The 22,867-nt window shown below is 36.2% G+C and overlaps 1 protein-coding gene across 2 annotated transcripts; it reads right to left on the bottom strand.

Moving 5' to 3' along the window:
• Window positions 1-2,659: 2,659 nt before the first annotated feature.
• Window positions 2,660-22,499, bottom strand: LOC117406337 (chondrolectin-like). 2 transcript variants are annotated; one of them, XM_034010276.3, is made up of 7 exons: window positions 22,192-22,499; window positions 14,760-15,078; window positions 12,738-12,895; window positions 8,608-8,655; window positions 7,429-7,518; window positions 6,282-6,378; window positions 2,660-4,290 (listed from the first exon to the last, which is right to left on the bottom strand). In XM_034010276.3, the coding sequence occupies exons 1-7, from the start codon at window positions 22,274-22,276 to the stop codon at window positions 4,206-4,208; spliced, it is 882 nt and encodes a 293-aa protein (XP_033866167.2). In that variant the 5' UTR covers window positions 22,277-22,499; the 3' UTR covers window positions 2,660-4,205. The 2 variants fall into 2 exon arrangements, with proteins under 2 accessions (XP_033866167.2, XP_033866168.2); XM_034010277.3 differs by lacking the exon at window positions 8,608-8,655.
• Window positions 22,500-22,867: the final 368 nt, after the last annotated feature.

The raw sequence follows: 22,867 nt of genomic DNA, 5'->3' as shown, positions 1-22,867 counted from the left end.
CTGGGATTGCATTAGGTGACAGCAATTAATAAATCAGATTTAGATATATAATATAAGCAGTCTAGAACAGTTGTATGAATATCACATATTCTTTAATACATCCTACCAGACTTTAAAACAACTAAAAAAACAAACAAAAAAACATGTGTTGTCCAATACAATTAACTAGCTCAATTTGTTTTTAACCTCCAGTCATTCTATCAGAGATTACATTCTTATTAGCAGACTTCAAAATAAAATAATGAGGCAAAGCTTTGTGAATACACCCTTAGGTTTCTTACCAGTAAATCCATGAAAGGCAATGTACAATTACTGACCAATAACCATCAAATTGGAAGTGTAGGTGTGATTTGTATACTCTAATGAATGTGTTTAATTGTTGTATTTTTGTAATTGGGTTGTTGTATTAATAGGACTGCTCTCTTATTTTTGTATAATCTTAACTCGTGGCTTCGGCCTTGTATAACTGAAATTAAAATAACTGATTTTTTCCTATTTTAGATTGTGCATTCTGCCTTACAGAAACTAGTGGTTTAAAATCTGCAAAGGGAAAGCAACACTCAATTTTGTGAAATCTAATACATACCCAAATACATGGATGGGTCATGTGTTACAATGTCATTATCTCATCCTCAGATCCAAATAGTAAACTCCAATGAATGTCCAATAGCATAGCATTTATTAATCAGACTCAACAACATACCATAGCTTTGGGGGTCTGTGAAGAAGAGCATGTACATTATATGTACAGTATTGACACAAATTTTGGACACAACAATCACGGAATCTTTAACAATATGCTAAATATTTTAATGAGCAAAACATCTCACAAGTAGAATTGTAGCCTGAAATGTTCCCCTTTTCCTAGGAAAGCAGTACAACTGGCGATGGGGAGTTGTTACTGGATAACCTAATCCAAACTACTTGCTCACTAAATATCTTGGTATCCCTGAATAGTTACTTGTCTAGTAATCTGAATAAAGTTATCCAGCAACAAACCCCCATTCCCAGGTGTACTGCTTACCAAGAAAAAAAGGTAACATTTTGTGGTGCTGATATACGTGTGAGATGAATTGCTTGTTAAAGATGAGACGATTATCTATTCAGAGATACCAAGGTATTTGGTCTGAATGAAGAAAAATAGGCAATACACTGCCCATCCCTAGTCTTGTTGTAAATCATGTGTTGTTTCCATGATTTGTGCCGGCACTGTATTTGCAGATGATTACAACTTAGAGACAAAAACTGAGGTGCTTATACCAGAGAGGGAGACAGTTTTGTCAAAGTTAATTTGTTGAAACCTGTAGTGTTAACTACAATATTATGTGTCCTGCTTCACAGAGAGGCACTGTCCCTTTAAACATTTTACTTTTGATATCTCATCTTAGACAGGGGACTGTTGCCATCATCATTTCATGCCCAGTTGCTTTGTCAAAATGTAGACCAAAACCACACAGGCCCCCCATTTCATAAGGCCAGATTTAAAATTCAGCTTTTCAATTGCATTTCAGAGACATTAGCATTTTGACTGTAACTCTTCATATATCACAATTTTGGCAGCATTACAGTAACATAGTAAATGCTATAACAACATGCTATTAATAATATGCATGTTTCTTTACTGTGGTAACAATCACAGTACAGTATAATATTTTGTCCATTTATTTGACATTTCTCTTACTGGCGTTTTCATAGGCTACTCAATGGGCTGCGCATTTCAAGTGTGGTACAAATGATCACTGCAGCACTACAACATGTGAAAAACAAAATAACACAAAGCTGTTTCTTCAGGACACATAGTTCTGCTTGATGACAGGAACACAGTGTTTGTTTCGAGAACTAATGAGATGTGTACTATGTATTTAAGGCATATTTATAATTTTCTATATGTAACCAAGAAGAGCCAAAAGCAGAAGTGCCAGTATATGATGTATTTTACATTTAATATTTAATTTGCCATGAATATTATATAACATCCTATTTTTATTTATATTAGGTTGAACTGATAACACTTTACTTACTAAGATGGTGAATAAAAAATAGATGCAACCATTTCAACAAGATGGTTTTAAATATGACACTTAAAGCTTACAGTAAGTGAGTTTTGATGCCACCTTCTGGTACCGTCTCATACATGCCAACAGTCCCTATATGGTTGGGACAGTCCCGATTTCACGTACCACGTCCCGATGCATAGGAAGAAAGTCCTGATATTTACACATAGAAAAAAATTCATCTATTCTGCACAGTAGAGTTAGTGAAAACCACACGCTGTGCTCTTCGTGCGGCTGACACATCTGCTGATCACTAACTCACCGGTATATTGTTTAATGTCTGTGTTTACTGTCATGTTGGTCGTGCGGTGTTGAGTTGAGGGGATACATCAAGGGGACAAGCGTCCCGCTCAAGTTTCCAAATGTTGGCAAGTATGCTGTCTTGGCAAGGAGGCACTGTGTTCTTGTCTACTGTTGCCAATTTATGATACCGTATGCAAATTAGCATCCTGGATCTTAACCTTCTTAGGTTTTTTTTCTAACCCCAAATCATAAAAACACGATCAATCATGTGAACCAGTAAAATGTTAAAGCTTGTTGAAAATGTAACTTGCTATAATTGTATGCTCTAATAAAAGCTGTGACATATACCAAGGGCAATCAGATTTCAAATAAGGTTTCTTTATTATGGTGCAAGCACATATACACCTATACATACGTTTATTTCTATTTACAATATAGTGACAGATTAAATGAAGGTGGAATTTTCTCTGAGAATATCCAAAGCTGGAAACTGTATTGTACTAATTATTCTAAGTATTGAACATAAAACCTGAATGAACCAGTAACCAACACTGAACATGCGTGGCTGTTTCAGACAGGTGGCGCCTCTCTCTTTCAGTTGTATAAAAGAAAAGAAAATTGATTCTGAGGTTTACTGGCATGAAGGGTGCAATATACTGTATAAAGTATACACTACGCATCCTCGTGGTAGTATTTAGGAGAATATTGTCTTTAGAATTGTGTGTGGTTTTAAATGTCAATTTCTGAGTAATATTTAATCACACATCAAATATAACACAAAGAACACACCCTAGACAGCATCATCCAGCTGACCTATTGCATATGACATTTTCAATCTGTCACCAACAAGCATTTCCCAGATGGTCTAGGTCTTTCACTTCTCTGAGAAATGCTCGAGAATCTTGTTTTCTACTAATTTGAATGAGATTGGTCTGAAACTTTTCTACTAAAACCACTATTGGAGACATAATTGAGACTCAAAAGAGAAATACATGACAATTTAAGTGAAAATTCAACAGAAAACTGCACATATGTATTTATCTGAAAATTGTCATATTCACATTTAAACTATGTGTAAATACACTGCAATAAACTTCATCCTATGTGTTGATTTTCTCTATTGAAGTCAAGCAGGTTAGGAAAATGACCCAGGATAGAATTTATTCTTCAGTGGATAAAACAAATCTTCAGATACATTTCAGTATTAGAATAACAAGTATTTATTTTGTATTTCTTGTGTGTCCGTTTAAATATATCTCTCTTTAAATGCTCAGAAGGAAACATGACTCAAGCATTTCTCAGAGTGGTTTTTGTCTGTTTTTTCACTACATGACCTTCAGGCATTAGTAGATGTAGCAATTCTACAAGAAAACATAATGTGAGTAGATGGCAATATGTGTTATGTCAACGAGTTTAAAAAGTGCTAATTTCTCTTCAATTAACGTTTGCAAACACAAATAAAAATGAAATCTGGAAATTATTGTTATACCGTACCAAAGATAAAGCAGCCAATATTTAGTTAAAAGAATATTCAGATATGTGCTTTCTTCATTCCTAACACACTGAGGTGTAGCTTTGACATTTTAGGAGACAAATACAATCCATACAGTATAAAATAGAATATCATCATCCTGACCATACCCACACACCCCCAGAAAGTAACTAACTGTTTATTATTGTTAAGGGTTTGGGGTATTTTCCTTTCAGGCAAGACAATACACTATTATCCAGGTGAACCATAACTGTCAAGCGTTTTCATTCTCTGCTCCTCTCTCACAGTTCTTTCCTTGGTTTGCATTTGTTCAGCTGTACTGTATATTCCAGAGCCTTATTTGTATGTGAAGCAATTCCAAGCTGCCAGGCAGAGATCAGGAAAGTCAGCGTACAGTTTTCAAGATCATATGCTAGTTAAACTTCCATGCCGTTTTCTTTCTTCTGGCTCTTTGAAATCCAAAGTGTTGACTGGTCTGGGTTGGTTTTGGTTCGTGGTTTGCTGTAGAATATTAAATGCAGTAAATGACTAAGATCAAGTGCAATATTTATTTTTTATTCAACTCATTTTTGAACTAAGTCTACCTGGAAAGTTATTATATATGTGTGTGTGTGTCTCACTGCAGCAATTCCCACAAGAGCTCTGGAGAACTGAAGGGCAGTGCATGCCTTCCAATTCCACAACCAAGCTAATTGCCGCTTTACTCCCAGGAGCTCTGCAGCAGATGTTGGCAAGCTACCGGCTCCTGGAGAACAAAGTCCAGCCATGCAGGTGTCCGCTTTGAGCTCACTGGGCACCTGGCTAGTAGGGTCTGCTGTAGTGCAGTGAGAAGAAACAGTACCTGCCGATTTTGCCCAGTTAACATCAGAAGCTTCACACAGCCATTATGACTCACCTCTGCACACCGTGCAGTCATGTACCCTTTTTTTTACTTTTAAAACAAAATACAATATAAAATATATTTTACTTGCTTTTGATGAAAATATAACATGACCTGGAAACATTTTGAGATGCTTCAAATATAAACCTGTCTAACCTGACTGTTATATGTTAATATGTGTGTAGAAACAACACACATGCCTATAATTAACTGCAATATGCCTTCAGTGACTGTTTTGAAAAAAAAAATGAAATGAAATCAAGAATTATATGAGGTATCTTTTAAAAATGTACACTATAACCAAACACCTACACAGAGGTTTCCAGAAGTATTTACACCTTCCTATTTTTACAATGAAAAATACATCAGTTCACTTTGATATTAATACCATGAAGAAATATAGATATGCATTATGATACTATCAATAACCAGCACTAAAGAATGCCCTTAGCAAGTTCCATCACAATTGGACAAGCAGATCTCTAGTAACAATATAACTAGGGCTTCTGTTTTTTAGTTTTTATTAATTGTGTTTTTTGGTGCTTATTTTTAGCTATTTTCGAGTTTTATGTAAATCTTTTTTTTCAGGGCTTTTGTTTTTAATATACTGTAGGAAATTAGTGTTTTCGGTATAGTTATAGTTGTAACTCAACGGTACCTGTACACTTAAGTTATACCTTCTTTCCTTTGCTGTCTTCCACATCTAAATCCCTATGGTCACGGGCACATTGTTCTGGGGTTTTTGTGTGTAGGCATTTTTGTACATTTCGTCACAATTCTGTTTTAAATCCTCTGTATCTTAAATGTAATACAGCTTTAAATCCCCCTAACAAGCCTCCATCCTGATTGTAATCTCGTTTTAAATCTTGCAAGTGGAGTCTCCAATACAACTGTCACTTAGTAGTTGGGGCAGGTTTAAAGTATTCAGAACGAATGGCAGATGCAAGTCAGGAAGGCGGGACATTGCCCAGCAGCACTGGGAAATGTATTTATTATTATTTTTGTAGTAGGTTTTATTTTTTTATTGGGAAAAGAGTAAAGTCAACGTGAATTGATTAACCATTTACGCAGTTTTTCCACTGTTTATTGGCTATCCACCGATTTCATCTTTTTTGTATCGGGGGTGTTTTATTAGGTTTTATCGGTTAAAACCGAAACTCAGAAGCCCCAAATAGAACAGCCAGTCTCCATATAACCTCAGATTAAGATAATACATTAACTGAAAAAGATGGTCAAAAGAAGTTTCATCACAATTGGATCAGTGGTTCTCTAGACACAGTATATGCACAACACAAGGTGACATTCATATTGACCATGTCTGGATGCATGTAGCGTATGTACACCCACTTCCACATAACCATGTCGCTGGGTACATGCATCCACATTGGGAGACTATAACACTACATCAGGGGTGGGCAATTCTGGTCCTGAAGGGCCGGGGGTCCCTCCTGGCTATTGTTCCAACTGTGCTCTAAATTACTTAATTAGTAATAATTGGTCCAGTTAAGTAATTTAGGGCAAAGTTGGAACAAAAGCAAGGAGGGACAATGGCCCTCTAAGACCAGAACTGCCCACCCCTGCACTACATGGTTAAAATAGTGAGGCCACTTACCTTTTGCTTAACATTTGGAAACAGCAGGTCCCTGAGGCCACTAGTATCAACAGCAGCAAAGGTATGGTTGGAATAATAACGTAAATAAGAAGTAAACCTAAAAAAAGGATAACATTTAACTTCAAAAAATCTATTTAAGAAAAATGAATACAGAATTATAAAAATCCACATCCTGACAGTCAGTATTATTTCAACCCCAAAGGCAATAGTAATTAAGGTTGCCACCTGGGCCCATAATTCCAGAGCACTGGGAGACAGAACAGGATTTTGAAGTTGCCTTTAAACTGAAAGAACTCAACAAGTGAATTGAGTGCTAAACCTTTGCTAAATTGATTCTGTTGATTAATTATCTCGAGGCAGCATGACAATACATAATAGCGTTTAACAAATTAAATAAATAAATATGTACCATCATCAATATTTATTTATTTTATTAATAGTTTTAAATATATATATTTTAAAGTTTCTTTATAGTTTCTAATAGTATATTGCCTTCTCCCGCTAAAATCATTAATACTGACCAGCTGTTCACTATTCCTGACACCACGGATCTGGGCAATACACATAGACCCTGCACCACAGAGATAACACAGACATAAACAAACAAGATAGCTGCTTCCGCATCCAGAGCTCAAAGAATATTATGGTTATTTGCAGAGCTTTTTGAGATGTTATAGTAATAAAATATTGGTGATAAAATGAGTGATCAGGAGATGATTTATCAGTAAGCGCGACTATGAAGAGGTATGTGAAAAATACAGCGAACAAGGGGTGGGGCAGGGCTGGAGATGCAGTACTGAGTGTCCTGTTGATATGCAGTGCCTTTTAAACCTGTTTTACTGTGAAAAAAAATACATTTAAACAGTGCGTGTAAAATAAACAGCTCGTGTGAAAATAAATTGGACCTGATGCGCATGAGACATTGAATAAATGGACCGCTAAGGGTTAAGCAAGTGTTTAGTGCTCAATTCACGTGTTTATTTCTTTCAGTTTAAGGGCAACTTAAAAATCCTGTCCCATCCCAAAGTGTTCTGGAATTATGGGGCCACGTGGCATCCCTAGTAGTAATATACATATAAATGTGTCAGACTGATATATACTTATGATTCTGAAAACAATGTCCACCTCATAATAACTCAGACTTTACCTGAGGATCCTGAAACATCAACATGTTGCGCATCTTCCTCAGGCTTGCTGGGTGGATCATTTTTTGCAGGTGTCTTGGTTGGTGAAGTTTCTAAAACATAAAATGAAAGCAATAATAAAAATAAATACTATTATAAAGATTTGTATTATTATTATTGGCATCCTTGTAGCTTTAAAATTCAGATTTTTAAAGCCTACATATTTACAACATACTTAAAGCTTGGTATACAACCATCTTAAACCACCTTAATAAATGGGAAAAGCCAAATTCGTAACAATATGGATTCAGATTTGGGCTTTGACCCTTTACAAAAATATTTAAAAAGACATAATATCTTTACATGTACATTAAAAGTATGGGGTGCAGTGTGTTAAAGAAAAAAAAAGTGTTAATATTTTATGCTGAAATTTGCATATATTCAATTAACATTACAAGAGCCAATCAAATTGTGTGAAAGCACAAAGTGGGTGGAGCTCATTTGCTTACAAACTCCAGATTTAGCTGGCCAGTTAAATATTTAGCTAAATGTTAAATCTTATAAAGAGATTTAAGATTTAGTTAAATATTTAGCTAAATGTTAAAATCTTGTAACTAGATTTATAAATTATATCTGAATGTACACATTTAAAGAAAATATTTATTTATTTTCACAACATTTATAAATCTGAGGAAAAAATACAAGATTTAAGTTAAATCTGGAAAAAAAGACATGTTAAAATATTAACGCTTTTTTTTCACGTGGCACTCCATAAAAAAGGTGGTGCTTACCAAGTTTAAGTATATACAGTTATGACCAAAAGTTTTGCATCGCCTAGAATTTTACGATTGAGAGATAATTAAAATAAAAACATAATTTAGATAATTTATTTAACTTCATGTAATCAAAGAAACTACAAATAATATCGCCAGAGTTTACCAGAAACCATAATAGTAGTACAGTATTTCATGTTCGATTTTGTCAGTTTTTTGTTATATATTGAAAACTACAAATCGGTATGTGTTAACGTAACATTATTCAGCAGATTTCATTTGACTTTATGAAGCAAAATGTGTTAATTCTATAGGGTGATGCAGAACTTTCGGCCATAACTGTACACACACATGCACACACACACACACGCATGCATTCAATAGAACCATTCTACAGATTAAACATGACAAACAACCATTCCTCCTTACCATAGTCTGGCTCTGCTCTGTCTCCTAATTCTTTCTCCAAGATGCTTTCTTTATAGGAAGATAAATTTAATGTATCATTTCAGTATCAGTAATATGGTAGCTGTGGTGTTGCATACAGAGGTTGCTAGGCTTAAATTCCTGTGTGTTGTATGCACTACATTTTATCAAGTTTTGCGGCAGGTGAATGCAAGCAGATCAAATTAGGGCTGGGGCATTTTTTGCCCATTATAGCTTAACTCAAGACACCTATGAGACTCAGGGCCCAATACACAGAATGTTTTACTTGGCGGTCATACCATTTCTATCTTAATATCAGTGCTAATACCATTCTTCAGCAAATAATCTAACACATAGGTCAATCTGTGTGCTTGAATTTGTGCTATTAACACATTTTCTTAATGGCGCTTTATTAACATTTTTGAGGAGTTCCCGTGTTAATTATAAAATCCCTGCAATTCACTGAGATGCAGGACACTTGTTAGCACCGTTATTAAGACTAGCAGAAGTCAGGTTTTAAAAAATGAGGTATTAACCCATTGTTATAAACAGGAATAGTAGGAAGATATCTGCCATTCTTTGGTTACAAAGCACGCACCACAGAGCAAGAATTAGGCAGGAGAAATCCCGTCCGCCCCATATCAGATGACATGTTTGTTAAAACGTTTCGCCCTACATGGCAGGCAATATCAGAATTATGTGAGAAGCTTAGACCCAAATTGGAGTCTACAACCAGGTGATCACATGCAGTTTCTGTTGAGGCTAAGGTTTTATTCCAAATTTGAAATAGCCAATTGTATTTTAGGCTCAGCTCACCGCTACCACCCCTGTGCTGACTCAGGAGCGGCGAAGACGAACACATGCTGTCCTCCGAAACGTGCGCCGTCAGCCGACTGCTTCTTTTCACTCTGCTGGACCGCCATGCAGCCAACCCAGCGCTACAGCGTTGGAGGACAACACAGCTCTGGGCAGCTTATAGGCAAGCCCGCAGGCGCCCGGCCAGTCTACAGGGGTTACTGGTGAGCGGTGAGTCGAGGACACCCTGGCCGACCTAAGCCCCTCCCCCCTGGGCGTCGCTCAGCCAATTGTGCACCGCCCACTGAGAACTCCCACCCACGGTCAGCAGTGGAATAGCCTGGACTCGAACTGGCAACCTCCAGGCTATAGGGTGCATCATGCACTCCACGCGGAGCGCTTTTACCAGATGCACCACTCGGGAGCCCCCATTTTACGATGTTTTTAACTGCGGTTATTTCATGTTACAATTAGTATAATTTTACACCAAAATACTACACATTCATATATAAGAATAGCCTATAGGAATCTTGCAGAAGGGTTGTAAGCCACACAACCCGACTCAAATGTCTGATATCAGATCGGCCTGCCACAAATTATTCTGTTTGTGTTGCAGTGAGAGATTAATTTGGAAAATGTTTGAATCAAACAAAATGAAAAACAAAATGATGGAATAAATAGGCTACATTAAAGCCCCTTTCACACTGGCACGCTCTACCTGGGTTGTGACCCGGTGTCATGTGGGTTGGTTGTTCAGTGTTTTTTGTGTTTGTTAAACCTTTTTATTTTTGTTTATTTAATAAAAGAGATGAGCTCCATTGCGCCACAGTTTCGCTCGCAGTTGCTGTATGTCTTGCATTAATTTCCTGGCCTGATGTCACCCCACCAGCCAGCCTGTTCACAATGCCCAAATACATCAGTTCACAATGTACATGCTCAGCTGACTGTATAAAAAGTGTCACCACTATACAGTAAAACAGGAAAATACTCTTACAGTATTACACGTAAAGGAGGTAAATTTAATGATGCAGCACTGGCAATGGTTTTGGATTTGGGAATGCAATACACTTAGGCAGGATATACACTTAAATGATATAAAGTACACTTAAGTGGGATAGACTCTATAACAGGAAGGGTTACATTTAGTTTATTTTGACTTATTTATTTTTTGATAATTTACTGATTGTGAAAATACAATATTTCTAAAAGATGGACATAGCATCTACTGTTGTTCTTTCAGGTAAGCATTTAAATATTCAGGAACATTTGTTTTTAGATCGTAAAATGCTGTGAAATAAGCCATTTTTTACAGTGGAAAAAAACAGCCCAGCTCATGACATGCAACATAGGATTGTATATTATAATCCTATTACATTCCCATATTGCAAATATGCACCCACCCAATGTATAAATACATTTTTTCGGATATTTGTTCTTAATTTTACCCCAGATCTTTTCTATTGACTGTTAAGACTCGTACCTCTGCCCTTCGTAAGGATTTTTTAAAATATTTAAAAATGTACTCATTAATTTATCTTGAATGGGGATAATCCCTGGAATAGAATCCATTTGTAATGAACGAATTATCGCAGATCAATTAAAAGCCTCTCAATAAAATATGCTCTTGGCGTGGCCACACACTTAAGCAGAAAATAGAGGATGTCGTTAACATTTATGGCCTAGATATAAACATGCTCACAGATTGCCAAACAAAAAACTGTGGATCAGACACTTTTTCTGTGTTATACAACAGCTTCTACAGCTTGTAAGATGTTTTATTTGAGGTGTACAAATATTACCATGCCAAAAGTTCAGTACATCAAGTATTCTTTATAAATCATGTCCTCATCGCTATTAAACCAGAGTGCTACATTTCATGCACGAGAGGGCTTACATTTTGGAAGAACTTAGTTTTTGGGATGGCATTGGGAAAGATGAGGAACTAGGAACCAGGCAATAAAGCAGCTGCACAGTGTGTATGTTTCACTCATAGTCAGATGAAGAAGTCTAGTTATCATTTCTATTGGATTGCCCCCCATAAGTTAAGATTTTAGTTTTTTGCTGCTCCGTAATTACATAAAATGCTGTCTTGGTCCACATTTTAAAAGTAAAGGTTGAGTTTGTAACATAAAAATGAGTACCTGTAATAGAAAGCATCATTTGGCAGACACTCATGAGAACAAAGCAGCATTTATACAAAGCCAACAGGTGCCGCAGGTACACAACCTCAAATGCAAAGCAAGTGCATCCAGCACAGGCAGTTATGAGGTAAATGTAGCCACCACAGATTAATTGTAATAGTCCCATAAACAAACAAAAACATGGGTGATTTTAACATCACACCCTGGTGAGAGGAGGTTTAGCTACTGTGTGCCAGGGCTCTGGAATTCCCTGCCAACTGCTATTAAGGGGGTCAAACATTATTTGATTTTTTAAGTTGGAATGTCTGGAGGGATAACCAAATCCACCTTTTCCAGAGTGCTAGGCAAATTTCTGCATGTCATGCTGAAAAGGGCAGGCCAATACATTTCATTTCCTAAGGATACTAGCATAACTGATGTTGGCTGAGGCGTTTCCAAACAACTCCATTTTATAGAGTGACCTCAGCCGTAAGGACTCTCAGCTCCTTCTCAGAAAACCTTTCTTTTCCGTGCGCCAAGAGGACTTTGCTCTCCTTCCTATATATACATATACAGTATATATATATTTTTTGGTTTGTATTTTTGTGCTCTGTTCTCCTAACTCCGTCACCTCTGGGCTGCAAGTGCAGCCGCTAAATAGAGACCCATTGAGACCCTCATTATCATAATTGCAGATAATTATTTGTGCGTGTTGAGTAATTTGCATTGCTTTTAAGCTTACACAGGGTGCAGTGCAAAATAATTGCCTGCAATGCAATTTGAATTTTGCAACTGCAATTGTTTGCACTGCGCCTGTACTTACATCTACTCCTTTGTGTTTTATGCATGAAAGAGATACATTGACAATGACTAGCTACACTGGTTTATTTTAACTTGAAGAAAAATGTTGATCAATATCTCATATTGTTTTTTATCACTGGCAGCAGCACCAGAAGTAGTGGGGTCTACAGTACCACAGATTCACAGAAGAGACCTAAATTATGCTTCATTATACATATGGGATATTTATTAAAATTATTGGTTTACAGGAGCAGAACGGTATTGTTGATATTGTTATTGACCTCAACTATAAAACAATTAGAACCCACCCCAGTTCAGATTCATGAGTGCAATGAGGTTAATTTTCTTGCTTATCATGGAAACACTGAAAGCAGTATTTAGACACATTAAAATGAAGCTGCAGTATGTGTACTGTACCTGGTTCATACTTGCAGATAAAGTTGTGCTTCATGTTGCACCTGTCATCGTTCCACTGGTAAAGATATGCACCTCCAAGTCCATGCTGTGCAGTTGGCTGATGGTACATCACTACACATGCTTCCCCACCACAAGAAGGCTCATCGTAATACCAGTTTCTAACATAAGAATAATGGATACTTGGTTTGAGTGATTAAAGCACTTAGAGCTAACAAAATTATTCCAGTAAATCTAAGGCTGCATTCACACTGGGTCCGTTTCAAACAGACTCGGTCTGGTTCGCTTAGTTTGAAACAATCAATGTGCTTGCTGTTCACACTTATTATTAATTGTTTATTTAGCAGACAGCTTTATCCAAGGCGACTTACAGAGACTAGGGTGTGTGAACTATGCATCAGCTGCAGAGTCACTTACAATTACATCTCACCCGAAAGACGGAGCACCAAGGAGGTTAAGTGACTTGCTCAGGGTCACACAATGAGTCAGTGGCTGAGGTGGGATTTGAACTGCAGACCTCCTGATTACAAGCCCTTTTCTTTAACCACTGGACCACACAGCCTCACACTTATCTGTGAACAAAGGGACCGAGTTTGTTTGGATGACAGCTAAAAAATGTTGTCCTTTTCCATTATTTTCAGGACCAAGTTCGTTTGTGTTCAGAATGCAGTTTTCAAGTGCACTTGGTTTGTTTATATGGTCTGTGAACCACATGTTTACAATACCCATATTGAGGTATATTGAAAGATGTCAGCTATTGATGTATTGTTCCGGTTTTGAATAGTGTATGTTTTACATTCTTACATATTGCTATGAAAATCTGTGAAATGTGGCATATGTAATAATCAGAATGATTAAACAAATAATCCATAAGATTTTTTTTTTTTTTTTTGAATGGTGCTAACACAACTTAATACATTACTTTGCTATTAACTTGCTGACCACACCGATACAAAACTGGGACAATAGCAAAACTGAGATGATTAACAGTTTCCCAACTGGGACAAAAAATTAAGGCTGAACTGTGACCATCCCAGTTTTCCCAGGATGCCTGGTAACCCTAATGTACTGTAGTTCCGAGACATTTTTTGATCTACTTGTTTCTTCAGAATATAAACTAAACTATGCATGAAATGTTTACTAATCAGGTTACCTTGTATAGTTAGTTTCCGAGGTGCAAAAGGACCGAGTCCAGCAGTTGTTGGTGTGTTTGGCTAACGGCCGAGACCACCTCTTTATGTGGACTCGGTACAGCTCATTTCCCAAGCGGACTCTGTTATTCACACTTCACACAAAATGTACCAAACCATACCGAGTGTGGACTAAACCCTCTAAATGAACCCAGTGTGAACACAGCCTAATACATATTGCTTTTTAGGTCTCATGTTACCTTATTTAAAGATTCACATGGTAAGCATGTATTTCACTTTTTAATAGTATTTTTTCAAAGCTTTCAGTGATGAAAATGTATATCACTCCTTTCAAATATCTAAGTGCTACACTTCCACATCCTTGCAGAAATGCAGCAGACACTTGTCAGGAAACGTAATGATTGGGTACTAATACATGAAGTCTAACACTGATGCTTGGAGATCAAATGTATGTTCATACATACTGTACATACAGTATGTACGTATGCCACATTTCACAGATTTCTCCATCAGATATAGGCAGGTGTCTTTATGTTTGTATTTGGTAACAGGTAATGCGAGTCAAAATGCAAAACCTCTGGGTTTGAGTTCTTGTAATGGAAGGAATAAGAGAAATTCAGTATGTTTCATTTACAAAGTGATGGAATTACATAGTAGATAAGCGTTCCTTAAAAAAAGGTTCCATATGGTGAAATAATTAGGCTTTTCAAATCTGTGTACACAGGGATCAAATGTGCTTTTTTTGTTTTTGTAAAGGGATCTTGGAAATAACTACGTAAAGGCAGATTATTTAACAATGCAATCCAACTACACCTTATAAAAATGTATAAAACACACATCTTGCTTTTGAAATAAACTTGAAACTAAATCTTACCTGAATTCTGAGACACTTCCGTCTGTCCACTTGTAGAGGTCTGGGCAGCCAGTGAAAGCGTTATGTCCATGTCCTTCCACATTTCTAGTCAGTCCAATCCAGAAGTCTCCATCAAAAATCCCTGAGCCTGACAGTGTCAGGTCCTGCAAGAGTTTTTCTATAAGCCTCTGCTCAGCCTCGCTATCTATGCTTAGAAGGGCCCCACCATCAATCTCACAGGCATTCCAGGCCTCTTTGAAGGCTACCCTGCTTGACATATCTGGGAAATAGGCAATCTTGTAACATGGGTGCTTTGGTCCACCGTAACACACAGTCTGACCTGAAACAAGTAAGAGAAAAAATATTTACTAAATGCACAAAATAGGGATGGGTGATTTAAACTAAATAAATTAAAAAAAACTGAAAATGAATGGTATCAGCATTTATTCAATATTGACAAATGCTCTTTGCTGGCAACCTGCACACCACTTGATCTCAGGCAACTTAATATATTTGTTTTTACAGAAGTACAACCCAAATACTTGTTTCTCATTCCTTATTATACTCAATCACAGGAGTCAGAAACCAGCTTATGGTGCATGTTACAGTACAAGAAGATATTTTATGTGTTATTGGCAAACATGAACAAAAGATGTGTTTTGTTTGTGGCTATTTAATGGAAATACAGCTCATTTGCAAATAATCTACATGAAAATTCAGCTTCAGAATCAGCCAAAACAAAGAGAAAGGACACAACTCCAGTGGAGACTATCTCAAAATGGGAAGAGATCACGACACATCCCAAGAAATCCACATGTGGCACTTCCTCTTTAAAATAAATGAATCATAATGTAATTTAATATTGGATTCATGTAAATGCAAGAAAGGTAAAGGGAGAGGTTTAGAAATAGTTAAACATATCTCATTATGAAGAGGTTCATAATAAGTAAGGACTTAATACATTTAGACACTTTAAGAAGGGAAGAAAGCTTAGTCAGTTCCTTTTTACTTTATTGACCCCAACATTCTTTCCTACGGAATAATTAAGATTAATGATGCCACTTTAAATTCTTTTAAGTTTTAAGTTCTCAACAACTCCATTGGGAAAGATGTGCATGGCCTGAAGCTGACCCAATTTTACAAATGCAATTACAAAGATACTTGGTTCCACCACTCCACTTAAAAACTGAAGTCTAGGGTCAGGAATGGATAATGATCTAAATAAATATATCTCTGGAATACATTTAATTAACAACCAATATATTCAATTCTCAAACCTATGTTTTGTGCCTATATACTGTATTTATTTAACCAGGAGAGTATCCACTGAGATCATTTCCACAGAACACCACAAACATATAACCACAAAGCAAGCACATTACAATACTAAATAAGACCATATTAAAGTAATACATTAATCCATAAAAAAGAGCTCAAGGTGTTTGTACAAAGCTCAGCTGCAACTGACTAGTTCAGCACAGAGAATCTTCAATGAATGAATGGCAATGAATGAATGATGACGATTGCAATTGCAGATGATTTATGAACTGTGAAGGGTGCTCAGGGCCCGATGACTGTGATGGGTACTCTGGGCCAGAGTGAAAGATAAATGTGGCCAGAGTTCTTGTTCGTGGGTGCCCCACGGCTAACTGTGTGAGGCCAGCTGGAAAAACATGAACAGTTACATGCATCCCAGTGCCACAGATAGGATGTGGCTAAAACAACGAGGCCGCCAAACCATGAATGAATAATAATGAATAATTAACATGCTCCACAGTGGTGCCCTGCCACCTATCCCCCAGATATTGAATTTAATGAAAATCAGCAACTGAGACATTGCCCATCCCCCAGAGCATGACTGCATGGGGGAGAGAGCCCAGCCTGTCCAACCCAACCACTCACCCTGTAATACGAACTGCTCAGCACTCAGGTAAGGAAAACCTCCTACTCACATATTTTTAATTTTTTATGTGGAAACCTCAGGGAATCTGTGGCTGAGGGCAGCCCTTCCTCCAGGCTCTAAGCTGTCAACTCCCGTTTCGGCCTCCCAGCTCTTGACTGAGCAGCCGAAACAAAAAGAAGCGACATGGAAGAATATCACACAGAGCTTTTATGCACTTGCTGATGACATGTGGGTTAGGGGCAGATTCTCCTTTGCAGAAAAGCAACCAAGTTTACAATTCCAAGTCCAACACTGATCTACTGCAAGCTTCCTTTTTGTGTAAGTCTGTGACGGGGTACACCCTGCCCCTGTGTGTATTTGGTTTATTTTGTATTCTTATTCTTATTCTTATTCTTATTATTTAAATGTATATATTTTTTGCATTGTTATTTTAGGTTGGCAGGGAAGGGTTAATTGCCTCCCCTGCCAAATCAATTCACGTGTAGAATGTGCCTGAGACTGACTGAATGACTGACAAGCAATCAAGCTCAGGCACAGCTGCATAAAAGAGGCAGGAACCTCTCAGTCTGGGTTGGGGTTTTGTTCAAAGTGGAACGTACAGTAAGTGAAAGATATCTATAACAATTGCTACTTGTGCTGGCTTTAAAGCAGCACGTCACTTGTTTTTGTGTTTATCGCTGTGTTGTGTCTATTTGTTTTGGCCGTCTTGCCTTTTGTTTTATTCAGTGTTTGTTTTGTGTTAAAACCTTTTATTTATAATTAAATACACGCAACCGTGCTTCACCTCGCAGTACAGTGTTTGTCTCTTCCTGGTCTGAAGTCATTCAAACTTTGCAAACTCTTGATCATGAGTTCTAATAAAACAAACCAGCCAATTCAATAACTTAGAAAAAAGTAATCCCCACTATACAATGTCAGCATTTTTTTTTTTTGCCATATTTTAAAAACTGTCTTGTGTGCTTTTGTGTTTTGAAAAGACTACACACTTCCGACTTTTTTTTTTTTCCTTTCTAAAAAAGGTTTTCTGCTTAGTATTAATACAGCTTATGTAAATAAACACATCACATTTTTGGCAGAATAGAAATCAATAGAATTTGACATCCTTTAAATTATAAACTCATAGTTATTACATCTAATAGTGAAACACATTTGCCTGCATAGGCCAATTTGACCTATAAATAGCTGTCACTGGGAGCGTGTGCGTGTTTCCAAAGGAAGGGGCGGTAATTACTAATAGGTTAACAATACATAACAATGCACACAGTCCTATTGTTCACATTTCTATTCATACATTTTGATGATGTATTGTAAAAGCTGTGTAAAAATATAATGCGTTCTGGGCTAATACCTAAGATTAATATACCGACTGTTAAATGTCTAATAACAAGATTAGTTTCCAGCACACAAGGTACTTTAAGTAATTGCCTCTGCCCAGATTGCATTATCATCACTTGGTGCTCTTTATGATATCACTGGTTGCTTGAGAGCTCAGAAGAAAACTCAGCAGTTTCTAGCCTCTTGTAAAGCAAAAACTTTGCAAGAAGGAACACTATCATTGAGTGAGTATCACTGAGTAGATTATGTGGCTCTAACATCATTTAGAAACACGGGGTGTTTGATACATTTTAAATCAGCATGCATGTATGTAAGGACACGTGTAAGAAATACATTTATTGATTGTTTTGTTTTGTACAGCGCTTTGAGACACCTAGGTGTGAAAGGCACTATAATAAATTAAAATTATTATTATTATTATTATTATTATTATTTTAAAAAAGTGAGACAAAGATGTACTGTCACAGTAAAACAGGGATATAATGAGGTTCATAAAATTATATATTAGTTCTGATTCCTCTACCAGCTTTATAAGTTCCAGTCTTTTTGTAGTTGTACAAATCTGTGTTTATCTCGTCTTACTGTTTTTATATCATCGAAAATGTGAATTGACTGGTTCTTTCTGGTATTGCCAAAAGTATGCTCCTGAAATTTTGATTTGTTGAGCATCAAATCCAAATAACAGTGTACCGAAGATGCCCTTCTGCACTGCCCTGAACCACGATTACAAACCTGCAACATCAGGGAACACAAAGTAAGAAAAAAAAACCTTCTTTAGTGATCTTTTTCCCCATCTAACCAGTTTCATTGATTTTGTTTTTGTTCAAGGGGTGTATTTTTTGATAAAAAATCTAAATGTACAGATACATATAGTAAACCACTATAATATACATTTCAGGTGTTCTTTTTAAACTGTTTGGGCTAAAGTCAATAAAAAAACAAGGCTATAAATGTGTTAGTGGCAAACAGAATTCCGAAAAAGGGTTCCCATTTTATAACACTATAGTTGGGAGCCACAGTTATATAATGGGCAGTGTTGTGTGAGGCACTGCTAGCTAAGGATTCAAAAGCTGTATAACCACAAATGCAGAGGAGCCCGACTCTTTTGCATAGTGGTTAAGATGCTCGCTTGTGGTGTGCAGGGTCACCAGTTCACACCCAGCTTCTGCCCTGTGACAATGTCCTTGCATGAATTTTTATATTTTTTCAATAAATGCCAAGCCATAGCTTGATTTTTTGACAACATTTTACAGCACTGGGGAAACATCCCACCAACCATATAGACACGGTCATGTTTTTGAAGCTATGAATGAAAAATCAATAAATACAAAACCCCTATGATACTCAAGAGCATGGCTATAATACATTATACACCTAATACATGTTTAATAAAAAGAATGATGAAATAAATACTTTTATTTAATAAACCTTTATATAGTGTTACTCATAAAAAAAAAAAAAAAACAGCCAGATCTTAGCTTACAGTCCTCCTTCAATATGATTCGCCCCATTAGAATGCCTCTCTCACATTCTACCACAATTTCCTTCTGGACTGAGGTACACCAGAATAAAGCAATGCTATATTCCCCCATTATACCGCCACCCTCACTGTCCGCCATCTGCCAATGAAGCAAATCAAGCAAAAGCATTGTAGTCTCATCCACTTCGCCATCAGCAAGATACTCTGTTAAAAATATGTTATGTTCCCTATTGTTTAATGGACAGAACACTATTGTCATTGCTATACTGAAAAAGGTTGAAAAAACCCCTTGTTATGTTGCTAACGGTATATCCATACCTGTCAACTTTATAAAATCCGAAATCGGGAGTGTGTGTGGGGGAGTGGGGGGTGCAATCCGTGATACCTTTTTTACTGTTTCCCCTGTACGGGAGAGTTGACATCTCTGGTATATCATCTGTTTGGTACCTGTCCGATAGTTGGCAGTTTGAGTGTGTGGAAAAGAGGATATGTTTTTAGGGATTACTCACAGACCACAAGGATGGTTGGGAACCTCTGAGCTGAAGGTAGTGAAAATCGTATTGTAATGTATACCTTTGCACTTTTAATTAATGGAATGCCTACTTACAGTAACTAATGTGTTCCTATTCATATTTCAGCAGGTAAGCTGGTTAATACTATTGCATTACTATGAGAGAAAAGGAAGTTTCTCTAAGGTTCTAATATGCTTCTGTCTTTCTTACAACCAGCAGGCAAGGCTGAGCTGCCTCTTAAACACTGCAATGAATCTGTTTTAAAGATGATGCTTCTGGGATAATTGTATCATTGCACAGTGAATACATAATCAAACATTACATCATTACATATTTAACAGACAGAATGTCATGTAAGCAGGAAAGTGATAATATGAGATGAGCAAAATGTTTTTTTAGGAGAAACATTTAAATGATCTTTAAAAATAATAACTGATTTACTATATTTTGCCACAGACCACAATGTGTTATTAATAATAATAATAATAATAATAATAATAATAATAATAATAAAGCAAGACCTTGTGAATGAATCATTGGATGGCTAAGACAGATCAACAAGAAAATAGTAATTTGGGGTGTTGAATTTGAGTTTGCTGAAGTTTATTTGTGAAAATACTCTTTGCAAATCAGACAACTTTTTGGAGTTAGTTTGGTATCTTCTAATATAATAATCAGCATGTACAGTCATTTAAGAGAGTGGTTATTTTCAAAAAACATTTCTTATTAATGACTTCTAAAAGAGAGCCTTTAACTTCCCAAAACCTACAAACCAACTTTTGACAGTGCTAGGTAGGAACCGTGTTAACCTTTGAATCAATGTACAAATACGACTTGGAGATTTTGAGATATTTACACAGTATTTAACAGATGACCAGCTTTGAAAAGTAACTGCACCATATTCTACTGCTTAAAAGGGTGGCAGCAATTGTCTGCACTGCCAAGAGGAAACCAAGTAGATTTGATGAAAAATTGTCTAAATGCAAATAATATGTTCTAAACGGCAGAACCTGTTTTCGATTGAAATAAATATAATTTTAAAAGCGTTTTTTAAAAAGCGTACTGCAGTTGTTTTTATATTATTCTAACATTTTGATCCAGTTAACGCTTTATCACAAAATAAACACTGAGTCATAATTCTCAAGTGCTTTTTAAAAATTCTAACATTCATGTTGCTTGTTTTCTTAGCATTTTTTATTTACATGTTTCACTTTTTCACAATAACACTTGATTTATTTTGATGCCCGTACTTTAGTTTAATATTTAGCTACATTTTTACTTGTATAAAGTGACCTCTAACTTTTCCTTATTCTACTTTGCTTACAAATGATATAATTAATGATGGGTATATGCATTTTTACATGCCCTTATTTACCATTTCTTCTGTTCCATATTTTTACTATACTTAGTAATGAATTTGTTTTGAGTTAGAGACACCCTTTCACAACCTGGTTAAGCTTTTAGATGTGGTCAACTATGTAAAGAGTGCAGGCAGCCTCTTTGTGCTCCATTTAAAAGTACACTTGAAAAAGGTACATAAGATGAAAAGGGCTCAACTATTTACCTGTTCAGTAAGGGAAACCAGAATTGCACACATTGAAAAAGTGAGAATGCACCAGGTTCATCTTCATCTCTAATCAACTTTTGTGGATTACATTTGCAATTGTATAGTAATATAATAGATTTAAAACTGTTATAGTAAGAATGGTAGTTTTCTGGTATATGGTAAGTATACTCACAAACAGAAACTAGAAACCCTAAATATTACTTACTTCCTCTTTGAAACATTAATAATGTATTTGCACTTTCATGGGTAAATATTTATTCACTCCAATTTAGAACATTTAACTATTAGTGCCAATTGTACATTCAAGATAAGTCAAGATCATGCAGTGTAGGTACAGGTGCCATTTTACAGCAGCAGAATCCTAATTTAACCGTCAAACAAAGAATTAAAACAAAGTGAAAAAAACTATTAAACTCCACTGAATTCAGCTATCCACATAGTATAACACATACACAACAATAGACTGAAATTATATATAATATTACTGTAGATACATTTATATAGGGATTTCTGTGAGAATTACCCCAAACTGCTTCACAATATAACAGAACCCCATTTTACAATAGTTATTTTTTTCACCTAGCTTGGGGGTAACTATAAGAAAGCTTCACTAAGTTGATTGAGTGTTGAAAGAGACAAAAGCATGAATTACTTACCGCTAACAACTCTTGTCCCAAAGCTGCTTTGAACTATTAAAATCACCCCCCAAAATACTGTGATCATCTTCAGCTCCATGTCCATCTTCACAGGATCTAAAAGCACAGCAAATAAATGAAAGAAAGGAAAGAAAAAGAAACAGAGCTACAAAGCAGAACAGTGTCTAGTCCAGAAATTAATTCAAGTAGGCCAGTCTTTTAGTTTTACTAAAGAACATTTTTAGTTCCAGTCCAGCTAATTCTGTACGATCTATATGGATACAAGCTCTTGAGCTATCTTCCTAGCATGCTGTGTGTTTTATACCAGGAGCCTGTGACACTCTAATTACCAGCCCCTCTGGCTATTGATTTCTGCAGATATGCCAGGGATTCACAGCAGTAAATAAAACAGCTTAGTGATGTCACCTCACTAAGCTTATATGCTTCTATGCTTGGATATTCAGAAATGCTGTCTTATATTAAATATACATTTAAGGGTGTTGTGTCTAATAAGATCAAAAACATTGTTATGTTTCATTATGATCCCATTTTGAAGGCAGGTGTTTCCGGTAAAATATTACCAGTATTAAAAAACACAATAATATATATATATATATATATATATATATATATATATATATATATATATATATATATATATATATATATATTCTGTTTTGTACCCTAAACTACAGCA

Source organism: Acipenser ruthenus, chromosome 9, assembly GCF_902713425.1.
Source record: "Acipenser ruthenus chromosome 9, fAciRut3.2 maternal haplotype, whole genome shotgun sequence".
In the NCBI taxonomy this organism is placed as follows: domain Eukaryota; kingdom Metazoa; phylum Chordata; class Actinopteri; order Acipenseriformes; family Acipenseridae; genus Acipenser; species Acipenser ruthenus.
This window is presented reverse-complemented; position numbering and strand designations above follow the sequence as displayed.

Coding starts and splice junctions, on each gene's coding strand:
- LOC117406337 (XM_034010276.3), bottom strand. CDS start 22,276: ATGGACATGGAGCTGAAGATGATCACAGTATTTTGGGGGGTGATTTTA. Junction 7,519..8,607: donor CAGAGCAGAGCCAGACTATG/GTAAGGAGGAAT, acceptor TTTATGTTTTAG/AAACTTCACCAACCAAGACA. Junction 6,379..7,428: donor TGATGTTTCAGGATCCTCAG/GTAAAGTCTGAG, acceptor TCCTTTTTTTAG/GTTTACTTCTTATTTACGTT.